This window comes from Coptis chinensis, chromosome 3 (genome assembly GCF_015680905.1).
Source record: "Coptis chinensis isolate HL-2020 chromosome 3, ASM1568090v1, whole genome shotgun sequence".
NCBI classification, from domain to species: domain Eukaryota; kingdom Viridiplantae; phylum Streptophyta; class Magnoliopsida; order Ranunculales; family Ranunculaceae; genus Coptis; species Coptis chinensis.
In genome coordinates, this window is record NC_141458.1 from 106,610,469 (window position 1) to 106,623,024 (window position 12,556).

General features: G+C 38.4%; 1 protein-coding gene across 3 annotated transcripts; it reads left to right on the plus strand.

The window, feature by feature from the left end:
* The first annotated feature begins 5,534 nt into the window (after positions 1-5,534).
* On the plus strand, positions 5,535-9,605 carry LOC147512647 (Ankyrin repeat family protein). 3 transcript variants are annotated; one of them, XM_086595659.1, is made up of 10 exons: positions 5,535-5,969; positions 6,048-6,104; positions 6,184-6,248; positions 6,660-6,888; positions 7,040-7,143; positions 7,899-7,974; positions 8,074-8,133; positions 8,203-8,253; positions 8,705-8,783; positions 9,344-9,605. In XM_086595659.1, exons 1-10 carry the CDS (start codon positions 5,886-5,888, stop codon positions 9,415-9,417), a joined length of 879 nt encoding a protein of 292 aa, XP_086451785.1. In that variant the 5' UTR covers positions 5,535-5,885; the 3' UTR covers positions 9,418-9,605. The 3 variants fall into 3 exon arrangements, with proteins under 3 accessions (XP_086451785.1, XP_086451787.1, XP_086451786.1); XM_086595661.1 differs by having other exon boundaries at positions 5,807-5,969; positions 7,917-7,974; XM_086595660.1 differs by having other exon boundaries at positions 5,813-5,969; positions 7,911-7,974.
* The last annotated feature ends 2,951 nt before the right edge of the window (positions 9,606-12,556 follow it).

Consider the following 12,556-nt stretch of genomic DNA (forward strand, 5'->3'; position numbering starts at 1 on the left):
TCCACTGTTGTGTTCTTATTGGACGATGATTGGGACAACGGGGCTTACACTAGAAAATGCTATGCGAAGATGATGAAAAACTATCCTACTATGCTTGAATGCAATTAAACTAATATGCAACTATTCTAAGTTATACTAAAATGCAATTATACTAATTTTTTGGATTTTTTTTTAAAAATAAATAAATAGAAATAAAACTACTTTCCTTCAAATGGGTTGGGCTTTGTAGCTAGTATCTCGCCCGTTATCTAAAGCTGTCTCTTCTAGGGTTATGGTGAATCACTTGGATTGCTTAAATACCACGGCCCACAGACAATAGTTCGTTTGTCAAGATTCAGACAAGAAACACTAGAGTTTGATGTTTCCCTGTGTTGGCTTACAACTTCAATTGTTGAAAAGATCCTAAATGCAATTATACTAGAAAGCAATAAAACTAAACTACGATGCAACTAAACTAAGAATGAAATAAAAAGAATGAAAATTCGACTAATCTGGATGGTAGATTTTGTCTTCGAGATGTCCTTCAAGCTTTTCTCTTTCTCAAAAGGATGGATGATGTGGCTAAAATTACCTCAAGATCCAAAGTTCTAATCTTGAAAGAAAATGTTAAACATAAACAACTTAAAATGGCAGCGGCGCTATTTGACACGCGCTTCTTTTGTGTTTATTGGATGGTATATATGTAGATAGATGATGGTCGTTGAACAAAATAGAAGCGTGCTTAAGAAAGTTTACACTTAGCTTGGATTTTATCTAGCTAAGCGCAGTTCTAATGTCTTATGTCTATAAGTGTTGATTTATGCATTAGCTTTTCCGACATTACAGTCTTTGCAGGAACTGACACACGGGGCATACCCTACTTTCCTATATGATCTTTCTTTATTGTCTAAGATAACCTCGAGGGCATTAGAGGAGTTAAGATATCTTATAGCACGCATACTTGATTATTTTGAAACAAATTTAGCAAAGTTTAACTCAAAATAAACACTCAAGTATAGCTAATCAAAAGTCAATTGCTAATAGATAAGCAAATTGCAACTTAATAACATTTTAAGGATTTACTTATCGGGAGAGAATCAGGTTTCTTCAAGAGTTACAGGCTAGTTATCAAATGGAGCTAATGCTTCAGGAGTTGATTCGCGAGTTGTCTTAGTAGGCCCTGCAATTCCTGACCCCTCAGTCAATTCCTCTTCCTCATACACATCCGCATCATGGTCTTCTTCAGAATCTACTTCCGAACCTTCCCCCTTGGAACCTTGTTAATAATTTTGTGAGGCCCAATCATCCTCTAACTTCTCTTGAAGTTTGTCAACATCAATCTCAAGATTGGGATACAGGACGTCATCATCGTGAGGGAGGGTTCCAGACGCCCAAGCTTTATCGAGTTTCTCACCATATCGCTTGTCGTACTCTGGTTTAAGAATGTCAGGCACAGGACAAGCGGTGGAGATACCATTATTGTATGCTTCAGAATTGACCACATCAACTAGCTCGGTGTAGAATTCGGTCACCTCCTTTACGCTCCTTTTAGGAGGTTCGAGAATCGGAACTAGGGCAAGCATGGAATTGGAAGGAGATGCAAGTTGATCTCTCAGTAGCTCAAGCTCTGCATTAGCTTTACTTAATGATTCTCCCAACTCCCTATTTATCAACTGAGAGTCTATCAACTCTAGTTCTGTTAACGTGGCATTTTTGGTAACTTCAGGTAGCTCGGACTTTAAAGGGTCCAGTTCTTTTTGTAAAGCTGTGGCTTTATCCTCATAATACATCTTTTGATTCTTCAACGTTGCAAACTCGCCATTCAAACGATTTCGGTCAGCTTGCCATGCCTCATGACAGCCGTCGAAGTGGGAAGCTCGTTCAGCTAGGTTGTTTTTTACTTTAAGAACTTCCCAGTGCTCAAGTTTGGTGAATTCAAGGTCTCTTTCAAGATTCTTGTTCTTCTCTCTAGTCTTTCTAAGATCTCTTTGAACGGCTCTGACCTGCTCAATCTCATCGGCTAGGATTTCATTCTTACTCTTGCTTATATCATAATCACTTTCCAATCTTTTAATCTTTTGGTTGGATATGAGGAGTTGCTTCGTCAAGTCATCTTTCTCTTGTGTGAATTTATCCACTTCATCCTGATTCTTACGCAACAGAGCATAAGTCGGTGGGCGATCCATGCTAACTGCGCATCTTTGGAAGAATTATAATTTATGTATCAGGAGCTAGTGTATATAAACAAAAAGACAACCTGAAACGATGTAAGGAATTGAAATACAAAATAGTTACCTTCAACATATGTCGACACATTCGTTCCAGGCCTGCCATTGCGCCAAGTACTCTTTTATGTTTCACTTTCTCTTTGGGAAGCCTCATAGATTCAACCAATCCTAAAGTAACTCCAGGGTCATTAAACGTATCTTGGTCAGTAATCAAGGGGTTCCCTGGTAATCCAAGCACTCTGGGAACTGGAACAAATGGGTTTGGAGCACGTTCATAGTTTAGAGATGTCGATTTACTCTTTTTCCTTAAGCAAATGTCCTCATCTTGAGTAATCTGAGAAGGAGATTTCCTTTTGTTTGACTCAATGGATGGAACACGGTTATTGTCAGATACAATACTGGCAGAGCAGGTTTGTTCTGCATTTTCGAGGTTCGTTATCAATTCCGGATCGGATTGCACGAAGTCCACATTCTCAGTATCAATCAAGGAGAACTTGACATTATTGTCTACACCCATAGTGTTGACACCCGCTTCAACATTTGCCTTATTTGTATCATAAACAGAAAGTTGTAGGTTCGATGTCTCCACTGTACTCTTGATTCCTGATGGTCGGATGCACTCTAGACTTTCGGTTCTAATGGGACTTACATCTTCATCGAGAATGATAGTGTCGGACGCTTTCCCCATTCCTCGTGCCGCATGATATTTTTTTGTAACCTTACTCACCTTCGGCTTACTCACCTTCGCAAATCTAACAACCTCGGGAGGAGGTTTATTTGATTTTTTAGGAGCTCTCTTTTTCATATTAGAATCTGATTTGGAAATAAGACCAATGACTTTCTTAGAAATAAGGGCCTCCCTTGGGTACGAAGTTATAGCAGTTTTGGGGTTCCCACCCATATACCCAACTCCGAGCTACAAAGTTTGCAACTCCATTGGTGGCATAGTCACATACTCTGAGATTAATAATGGGTATGGAACTATGGACGCAGGGGATTTTTCGGAACTTGGGAGTGCGATAAGGGCTGTCACAACATCTAATTCCGCAATAGGTAGAGGTAGGAATCCCACGTCCACTCTCTCCTTTGATAAAGAAAAGCCAGACTGGATCATCTTTCTATTATTTTCAAAGGTGACATCACCCCACTCACCACCAGTTACACGGATAGCATAATTACGCCAATAGTCATCGTTGTTTTTACCTTCATAACCTATGACGCGTTCAACTCCAGGTTTAGCAGAGAGAGTGCAATCTCCATTATTTAGTGTCATTAGTTTATAAAAGTATGATATAACTCCGCAAGTCACTACTATATTGTATTTTCGTCCCAATATGTGCATGTATGTGACGTTGCGAACGAACCAAGGCATTACTCTATTGATGGAGACTTGGAAGTACTCGAGGGTATTTGCCATAAATGAAGGCAAGGGGAGTCGGAGTCCGGATTTCAGCAGTCCAAGGAATATCAAGGGACTTTCGTCGGTTCCAAGGTCGGCAGTCCATGGATATTCAATTTTGATTTCTTTTGGAATTGCAAATGTGTTACATATCTTTCACAAATCTGAAATATCACCAAATGGAATAATATTCCAATCAAAAGTGGGGATTTTAGTTTTCGGCACGGTCGAAAGAGGAACATCTGTAATTGCTCTATAACCCGGAACTGCTATAGCAATTGAACCTGAAATGGCATTGCCTGGTATTGAATTTGGAACTGCCTCACCAATTGGAAAACTAAAAACTGATTGGTGTGACATCGGAATTGAGAGTACACAATCAATTGATAAAGTCGGAACTGATTCTTTTTACTTGATCGAACTAGGAGTGATGGTTCAACTAGTGAACCCGAAACTTATCAAAACTGGGTTTGACAATTTAGTTTTGGCAGAAAAGGACGAAGTTGTTGACATCCAAAGCTTCAATTTTCTCTTGTAAAAACTTAACAAAATATAACCTGATGCAAATAGAGAAAAGAGGATTGGTCAACACAAACAAGATAATAATTTACACGCTTAATCCTCTATTTCCATCAGTGAAAAAACTACCACACGCTGATGGTGATTTACTCCCTTTTGAATCAAGTATGGTAGCACAAAAGGCTTCAAAACATTATCAATGGCAGAGGCAAATTCAAACTTTTATGAATATTTTTGGTGCTTGTTTTCTTTATTTTGACAGAATCGATAAACGACGCAGAAACAAGATGCTTTCGAAAACACCTTGACCGTTTAAGTAGTGGTAGCAAGCAAGCTTGTATGTATGAGATTTGTATTCCAAAGTAAAGTTTACTTGGAGAAATTATCACTGAAAGGTCTAACTATAAATTTGAGGTGCTAATGGAGGCTCACAGGAGGTTTATATAGTGTTCAGAACTAAAAGGAGCTATACAAATAGAAAGAGAAAAGGAGTTTAGCAAGGAAAGAATTCAAGGAGGCTTCAACAAGTATAAAGATTTTCCTTTATTCTCTCTTCCGGATGACTCAATTCCGGATGAGTAGTGGGCTTCACATCTCCTACTCAAGTATTCCCAACTCCGGAGGATAAGCGTGGGAGCTTGATCTCTTATTTCACAACCGAGTATAGGCAACTCCGGATGAATGAGTGTGGTTTTGAGTTTTGACACTTAGACTTTTTATTTGTCAATTCCGGATAAGTGATAATGGGCTTATGGGCATATGCTGATCAGCCCAAGTTCGGCTCATGGCAAGATATGTCCTGATTTGAGAAAGTTTATTTCCTTGCCACCCTTGACATCTTCTAATATCCGAACCAGCTGAACATATTTCCTTGTTGTTCAAGTCAATAAAGAAGACTTATTGATTTGGGAAACTAAAGCTTCTAGAAGAGTCTGGATAAGACTTGATAAGAGACGGTCTCCTAGTTACACACTAATTGGGAACCTCATCTATTCTTATAAATAGAATAGTTGAACTACACTTTGAGTTTGATTCCTATTCATAGGATACGTAGGCAGCCATTAAAGAACGTGGTTCAACTCATCATCTTCTACATCTCTTCTTCTTCTTGATCCAATACTTCTCATTGTTCTTTGATCATCAACAAAATACTTGTGTTTCTAGATTAGGAAAAATCATCACACAACCAGTATCAGTATATTCATGGAATTTTATGATTTTCGTGAGGGTCGTGAAGAGGAGAGATATGTAAGGGATTTTTATAGAAGGGCGAAGGCGAACATGTGGTGGAAATAACATGTAGAGGAAGAGACTTTTGATGAATACTAGATAGTGGGGAAGAGTTCGGTTGCGCTAGTAGCTATTGTGAATGGTCCTATTTTTAAGGGTTTCTTGAAATGGCATCCCAATCACCAAAGTACCCAGATTACTCTGGCTCATTTGTGGGAGATTTTCATTGTGGCCGTGAATAAGTTGTACAAGTTCAAGCTAGATGAAGCTGTATTATGGTATAAAATATACTTCAAAGATTTGTAAGAAATTGAAGTTCATTTTAAATTGTTTAGAGTTGAGAGATTGGGAGTTTAAGGAAGAAGGTTGACTCTTAGTTTAGGACTTTAACGAAACAACTGGGTTTTGAATCGAGTAAAAATCGGTTGGGCATGGTACGTTAATTTGCCGACATTCGATATTTGAGATCCCGGGAACAGATATTTGATTGAAAACTGATCGGCCTTGACTCAAAACTGAAAAAATCGAGGATGGCATCGATAGAACCTCCCCAATTCCAGGAATCTGCTCGATGCGATGTCTGCAATTGCAGTTTCAACGCTTTTAGACGTCGGGTCTGTATATATCCATCAGCTCCGTCTCTTTTTATATATATATATAATAATAATAATTGTTAGTAATTGTGTATGCAGCACCATTGCCGACGTTGTGGCAGGACGTTGTGTAACGAACATTCATCTAATCAGATGGTACTTATTACTTCATTATATATATTTTCACTACTTTCCACTTGAGTGATTTTCATACACACAATTTTGTTTTCTGCAGGCTTTACCACAGTTTGGCATTTACACAAGCGTTAGAGTTTGCTCTGATTGTTTTAATGATCCAAAGTAATTCTCTATTTCGCCTTGTGTTTCTATTATGTTATTGATTTTACTTTACGGTGGAGCTTAAACAAGACTCCACAAAGCTTAGTTGTGTCATACTGTCTGGTCTGGTGTGCTACCAATGCTTCGTTTGGTTTTAAAACTTATTTCATGAACTAGTAATGATTGCATTTTGTTTAAATGTCCAATCCGAAGTCATGGAAAGATGGAACTGTATTAATACTTTGGGGATACTTGATGGAGGTGAAAAACCTTTAAAACTTTGCACCTTCCCACAAGCTGCACAACTTTGATCCTTTTCAGTTCCGTACTCGCAAGATTTTGACAAAAGAAATCCCGAACTAACTTCAAACCTTAGTGAAAAGAAATTGTGCATGACACATTATATTACATATATTTTCTGGTGTTTTACAGATCTGGGAAATATGACCCTCCGCTTACTTCCAATGGGATTGATGCTACAATAGATGCTTTATCCAGAATAGACGTTACTGAGGATGATACCACTGCAAAAGCTGAATCGAGTGCAAATCAGCAGCACTCCGTTGTAAATGTCACAGAGTGCAAGTGTGGGATGCCTTTATGCATTTGTGTAACCTCGGTTCCGGATTCATCTCTAGAGATAGATCCATCGCCGTTGCAGGTACACAAAAAGTTTGTGTTCTTGGATGGATTTTTTCTTTCCATTTTTGTATTATAGTATTCTTGTTTAGGTTTTGGCGGCTTAGATGCTATTTATTCATCTTTCCTTTCCTTTTTTGTCTGTTATTTTATTTTCCCCCTCTTTCTCACAGCCGGTGCAAAGTGCTTCTGCCCCCCAGTCTCAGCCCAACATTAGACAGAAGAAGATGGACCACGCTCCAAAGAATACTAGTTCTGCTTCAAACAGTAAGCCTAGGTCTGTCTCACAATCTTGTTCTTCTTCATAAACTCTCTTTTCCTTATTTCATAAAGAGTGTAGCGTGAAAAATTTACTTGTGAATACGGTGGATAGGCACATCCTTCCTTCAGTATTATCTGACGGCTCTAATAGAAACGTTCCTTAATGAAAATGGAAGTAGGATTTGTGCATATGGTGCATCGAAACATGCTATGGATGTCCTAAAGGAAAGATAGGATTCATCGACTTAAAAATTGTTTGTAGAAGAATAAGACAATAAGGGCCCTAATCCAGTGAGGGGATAGCTTAAATGACTTGGTACCTATTTATATATGATTATAACAAAACAAAGTTTCTGCACTGTCCTTCAAGTATTAATACTGGCGTATTCGACTTGTTTGTTAAGTATTAAGTTTTAAGATAGTCCATGCAACATATTTTGGTGCGCTTGACTTTAGGTCATCTTTTAACGAGACTTCCACGTAAGTCACAAACGCCTGGTCGTCTGTATATGTTTGGTGCTCTTGAAAAAGAAACTGTTTCCCAAATGTTTCGATCTGTCACTAGAATATGCAGACACATCTGGGGACAGGAAGTGTAGCTCTTGATAAGTCGATTTCGTCAAATACTGAAATGGCAAAATAACATTTGTGTTAGAAGGGGCTTGTGTTGTAGGACTTAGATTACAGATGTATTTTTGGTAGACTCAAAGGATCCCTACTTCTGTCATACCATATGATATCCTTGTAACTAATTTGAGAGAGATTTCACAGTTCTTTTGTTAGTCACAGTCAAATGAAAAATGGAAGCTGGAATGCATCTCGGACAGATTATGAAGTCAATGGAGAGGTATGTAACTGCATAACCCTTTGCAAATGGGGATTAAAGTGTGTTTTCAAATACTCAGAGTGTGTGTGGATTTATTCCATTTTAATTGGTTTTCCCCAGGGTTTAAAAGAAGCCATTAAGAACAGTGATACTGCTGCAGTACAGAAGCTTTTGAGTGAGGTATATAAGTTTGCATTCAGTCCTTGCGCGGTTAATGGATAACATATCTAAAATCATTAATGTCGACAGGGTGTGGATGCTAATTATTCTGACAAGCAAGGGTTCTCATTGTTGCATCTAGTATTCTCTCTCTCCCCCCTTTATTTTTTTTTTCATTAAAAGGATGCAGTTTTATAGTTCAAATGATATTTTGGCAGCAACCAGTGAAATAGTCGGTTGATAAGCCCTTTGGCCATATTTCAAGCTATGGGCGAGGCAAGGCTCAAGGTGTTAGGTTTCATCAACTAACGTCATTGGCCGCCTTAGGAACGCCTTTGACAATGACCTACCACTACTTTTATTAAATTTACCTCCTTTGCTGCCTTGGCCATTGGGTCCCCATGGCCGCCTTGGCGCAGTCTTTGTAAGCATAGATTTCAAAAGTAGAAGGGGTTAACTCCCATTGGATTCAGGCCTTCATTAGAGGCACATGGTTTGGTTTGAAACAGGTTTAGGTGTTCTAAGTTCAAACGTCTTATATTTGTTCTTTTTGAGAAGAACTCACACTGTAAGATCTTTTTATTGGTTCCAGGCGGCACTCTTCAATCAGACTGAGATAGTTTTCATTCTCATGGACCATGGAGCGAGTCTGGAGTATAAAAATCAACAAGGTAATTCAGTCTAGTATCCTTTCATTTTGTTCCTTGCACTGCTTAAGCTGGTTGATTAAGGTAGCCTTATTGGGCTACTACCAGAGAATCTACAGCATTTTCTCTTTTGTACAACCAGTCTGTTTGGTAAATGTGGTAGGGGTATATTCAAGGTAAGAAACAGATGGAGATGATCAAAGTTCATACTCCGTACTTTCCTTGCTTGTGAGCTTGCCAAATTGTAGAGTCTTTTGAGAGAGGTGGTACAATTGAGAAATGCCAAGGACCTACCTTTAGGAGGTAGCGTGGAGCCGTGGACCCCTCTCAAGATACAAGTTTTGTGTGTGTGTGTGGAGGCCAAGACAGATTTTCCAATTTTAGATTCCCAAGAAATTGGTATCTGCAAAAAGTTTGTATCTTAAGGGGGCATGTCCATGCTACCTCCTTATAGTTCTTCTTGCAGAATCAGATGGGGCTCTAGTGCTCCTCTGCCACCGATGCCCCTTTCTTTGTTTTTGTTGATAAGCAAGTCAAGTTGTCTCCTATAATCGAATTCTGATAAATACCCATTCTATTTTCAGGAGAAACACCGTTGGATTGTGCACCTCCTATGTTGCAGCATAAAATGAGAAACAAGATTGAAGGAGATGGATAATTTTTGCTGCACGGCCTTACTTTTTCAGAATGAGTTGAGTGTTATCTGCTCGGCTTGTGACCATCAACGTGTAATAGCACATATCTGTTATATAATTGTCTTGATACAAACTTTTTTGTTGTGTTACCGATCAGTTTAATGTACTTGAATATATAGTATCAAAGTGAGAATTTGGCCCATGTTTGTAATATTTGTGTCTATTTTGTTTAGTGGAAGTAGTTCAGATAGTTGGTTTTATAGAACAAAATGCCCTGAAAGCTGTGAAATGATATATGTCGAGATTTGAGGAATATCGCCGCATACTCTTAAGTCTTAACCCAATAGGAAAAGAAATACAAGCTGTCAGACAATGAGGAATCCAGAGACTTTGTTATGGTTGGTTTACTTAGTCGGTGGAGAAGATAAGCTGATAAGGTAGGTGAGGCCACTGCTTTTGGTGGAATGACATATGGGATAGGTCTTCCTTTCTGTTTGCAACTCCTGTTATAGATTTGATTCTCAATTCTGCCGGACTTGAGATGAAAAGGGTCATGGATGGTGGGGGCGTTGATATGAGTTGAAATTGCTATTCCACTTTCTTTGTAGGTCAGAATGTCAGATACAAGGTTTGGAAAGTTTGTTACAACTTACAAGGCCCCTTAAACTGTAGAAGGTTACACAATTCAAGTCATTGACCAATTTCCCGAAAAGAGCTGTTGTATTTTGTCACTTTGAAAAGAGATCGATGTCTTGGGAATCATCTTCGGTCGTATTCTTTTCATCCTTAATCCTGGCTACAACAGTACTACCATACCAGGGACCCCAATACCCCATCGTGCCTTCCTTTGGGGGTCGCAATTACATATATCCATTTAAGCTCTCTTGCCAGAAGGTTAATAGAATAATATACGGAGATAAATAAAGTCAACACCTATGCTTGGAAGTGAAAATTGTTAGTCTAAGTTCGCTCCTAGTTGAACTCCTTGAAGTCTAAAAGGGCGGATGAGAGGTTTCTAACTCCTAAAACAATGGTATTGCTTAAGCTACGTACATGATTAAAAATAGAATATGGCATGCACAGTAACTCCCAGAAGTTGGGACTTATTGTTCCAAGTTCCAAGTTCCAAGTTCCAAGTTCCAAGCACAACTTTAATATTCAACATACCCCAACCACAAACTGTACAGAATCATTTTCGTTATACCAAAATGAGCCTTAAATCTATGGGAGTGGAACTGAGGAAGTCATGTTTCCTTGCCTCTAGGAGTCTAACGAATGTACTTGTATCTTTGCTCAGGTGTGCAGATGTTACTATCACTAGACAGTTAGAATATATACTAAGAGCACTAAAATTATAAATCGTAAGTACCGGCCTAAAATGAAATGGAAACTAAATAGTATCACAGTACAGTGTGGTATATACTAAAAAGAAAGAGAATTAAGTCATCAACCAAGGGAAAAAAAGCTATTAAAAAAGACAAATTGATACCTCCCCATGAACATAAAAGCATAAAACTAAGCTACAAATCTTTTCCCTCTTTCACACTAAGCCACTTAGCCACAATATCTTTCTAATAATATAGAAACATACTTCTTTTGGCTTTTCATAAGAGTGGGGGCAGGCAGATATTGATGAATACCTACACCTCCGGAAGTCTCATGTAGGAAAAAACAATACAAGAGAATCATGATTTTGATGTGTAGACCTTTGGAATTTGGAAAGCGATGGTACAGTATCTATAGGTCTCCACTAATAAAGCTTAGATGCTGACACCGATAAGTCCATATAACACGCGTATATATCTAAATTGTATATTCTTATCGACTCACAAAGCTTAATGCTGACACCATTCCACGTGTAATTATCAATGTTTTATAATCTCATTGGGTTAAAAAAAAAAAGGAAAGAAACTTCTTTATTCATAGTGGACGACACTAAAGCAAATGACTCACCAAACTGTCATCACCACTCCCATCACCTTTTTTTCTCTTTAAATACACACCATTTGCCTTCATAAACCCTCCCCTTCTCCCTCATTCTTCTCTTCTTTCTTGTTGGTTTTCATACTTCTCTTTGTCTTCTCTATATTCGTCCTCATTTTCATATTGAGATATTATGGGATTTTCAGTGGAGTATTCTGGTTTGGTTTTGACGCATTTTTTATACAACGCTACTTTGATATTGTCTCTTTTGAGATGTGTGTTTTGCTGGGTTACTAGATCCATGGGCTTTCATTCTTCCTATGATCACGATCATTCATCTTCTACCGTTCCACAAGTGGGCCTCAGTTCTGGACTTACGGCCCAGATGATCAGAGAAACACTTGATGTTGTCACCTACGGAGATATCATGCATAACCTTCCAGGTACTTGTGACACGTGTGCAGTTTGCTTGAATGAGTTGAAGAAAAATGATAGAGTTCGAGAATTGAGGAACTGTTGCCACGTGTTTCACATCAAATGCATTGATAGATGGCTTGATCATGGTGATCAAAAAAATTGTCCTCTTTGCAGGGCCCCTTTGTTAGTGACAAGTTGTGGATCAGGCTTGGATGGTGGGTGGGCCAGGTCTGAACCAAGTTGGGCCGTAGAGAGACTGCTTTATTTGTTTGGAGATGATCTACATTGATCATCTTTTGGCTGTTAATTATTTTGTTTTGTTTCTCTAAAAGAGGATGAAAAGAAATGGCTAGGATTTGAGTAGAGTGGTGGTTTAGGACGCAAAAGACAGGAAAGAGGACTTTAGGTGATATTGTATAATTAATGCTGTAAATATACTACTAAGAAATTTATGAAAGAAAAACCAGAATGTTAGTTTCAAATAAGTGGGTATTCTCAATAATTGTTATTTTTTTGTTTATGAAGTCCCGATATCATAGACATAGGTACGCTTGTGTGTTAATAATACATATAAATGGTGCGTAAATACTACATTTTGGGTTGACATTTCTTCAATTTCATGAAATAGTGTATATCCAGGAGGCCTCCATATCCATAGCATCCAATAATGACAATGGTGCGACATGACTATTGGCCAGCCTTGAGATTGCAGTGGTCCTAAGCGAACTTTGGGAATGTGGCCCTCAATATATGCCCAAACACACAATTAGGTTTAATTTGAGTGAAAGATGATTTTTTTCGCACTTGTTAGTTTATGCTAGT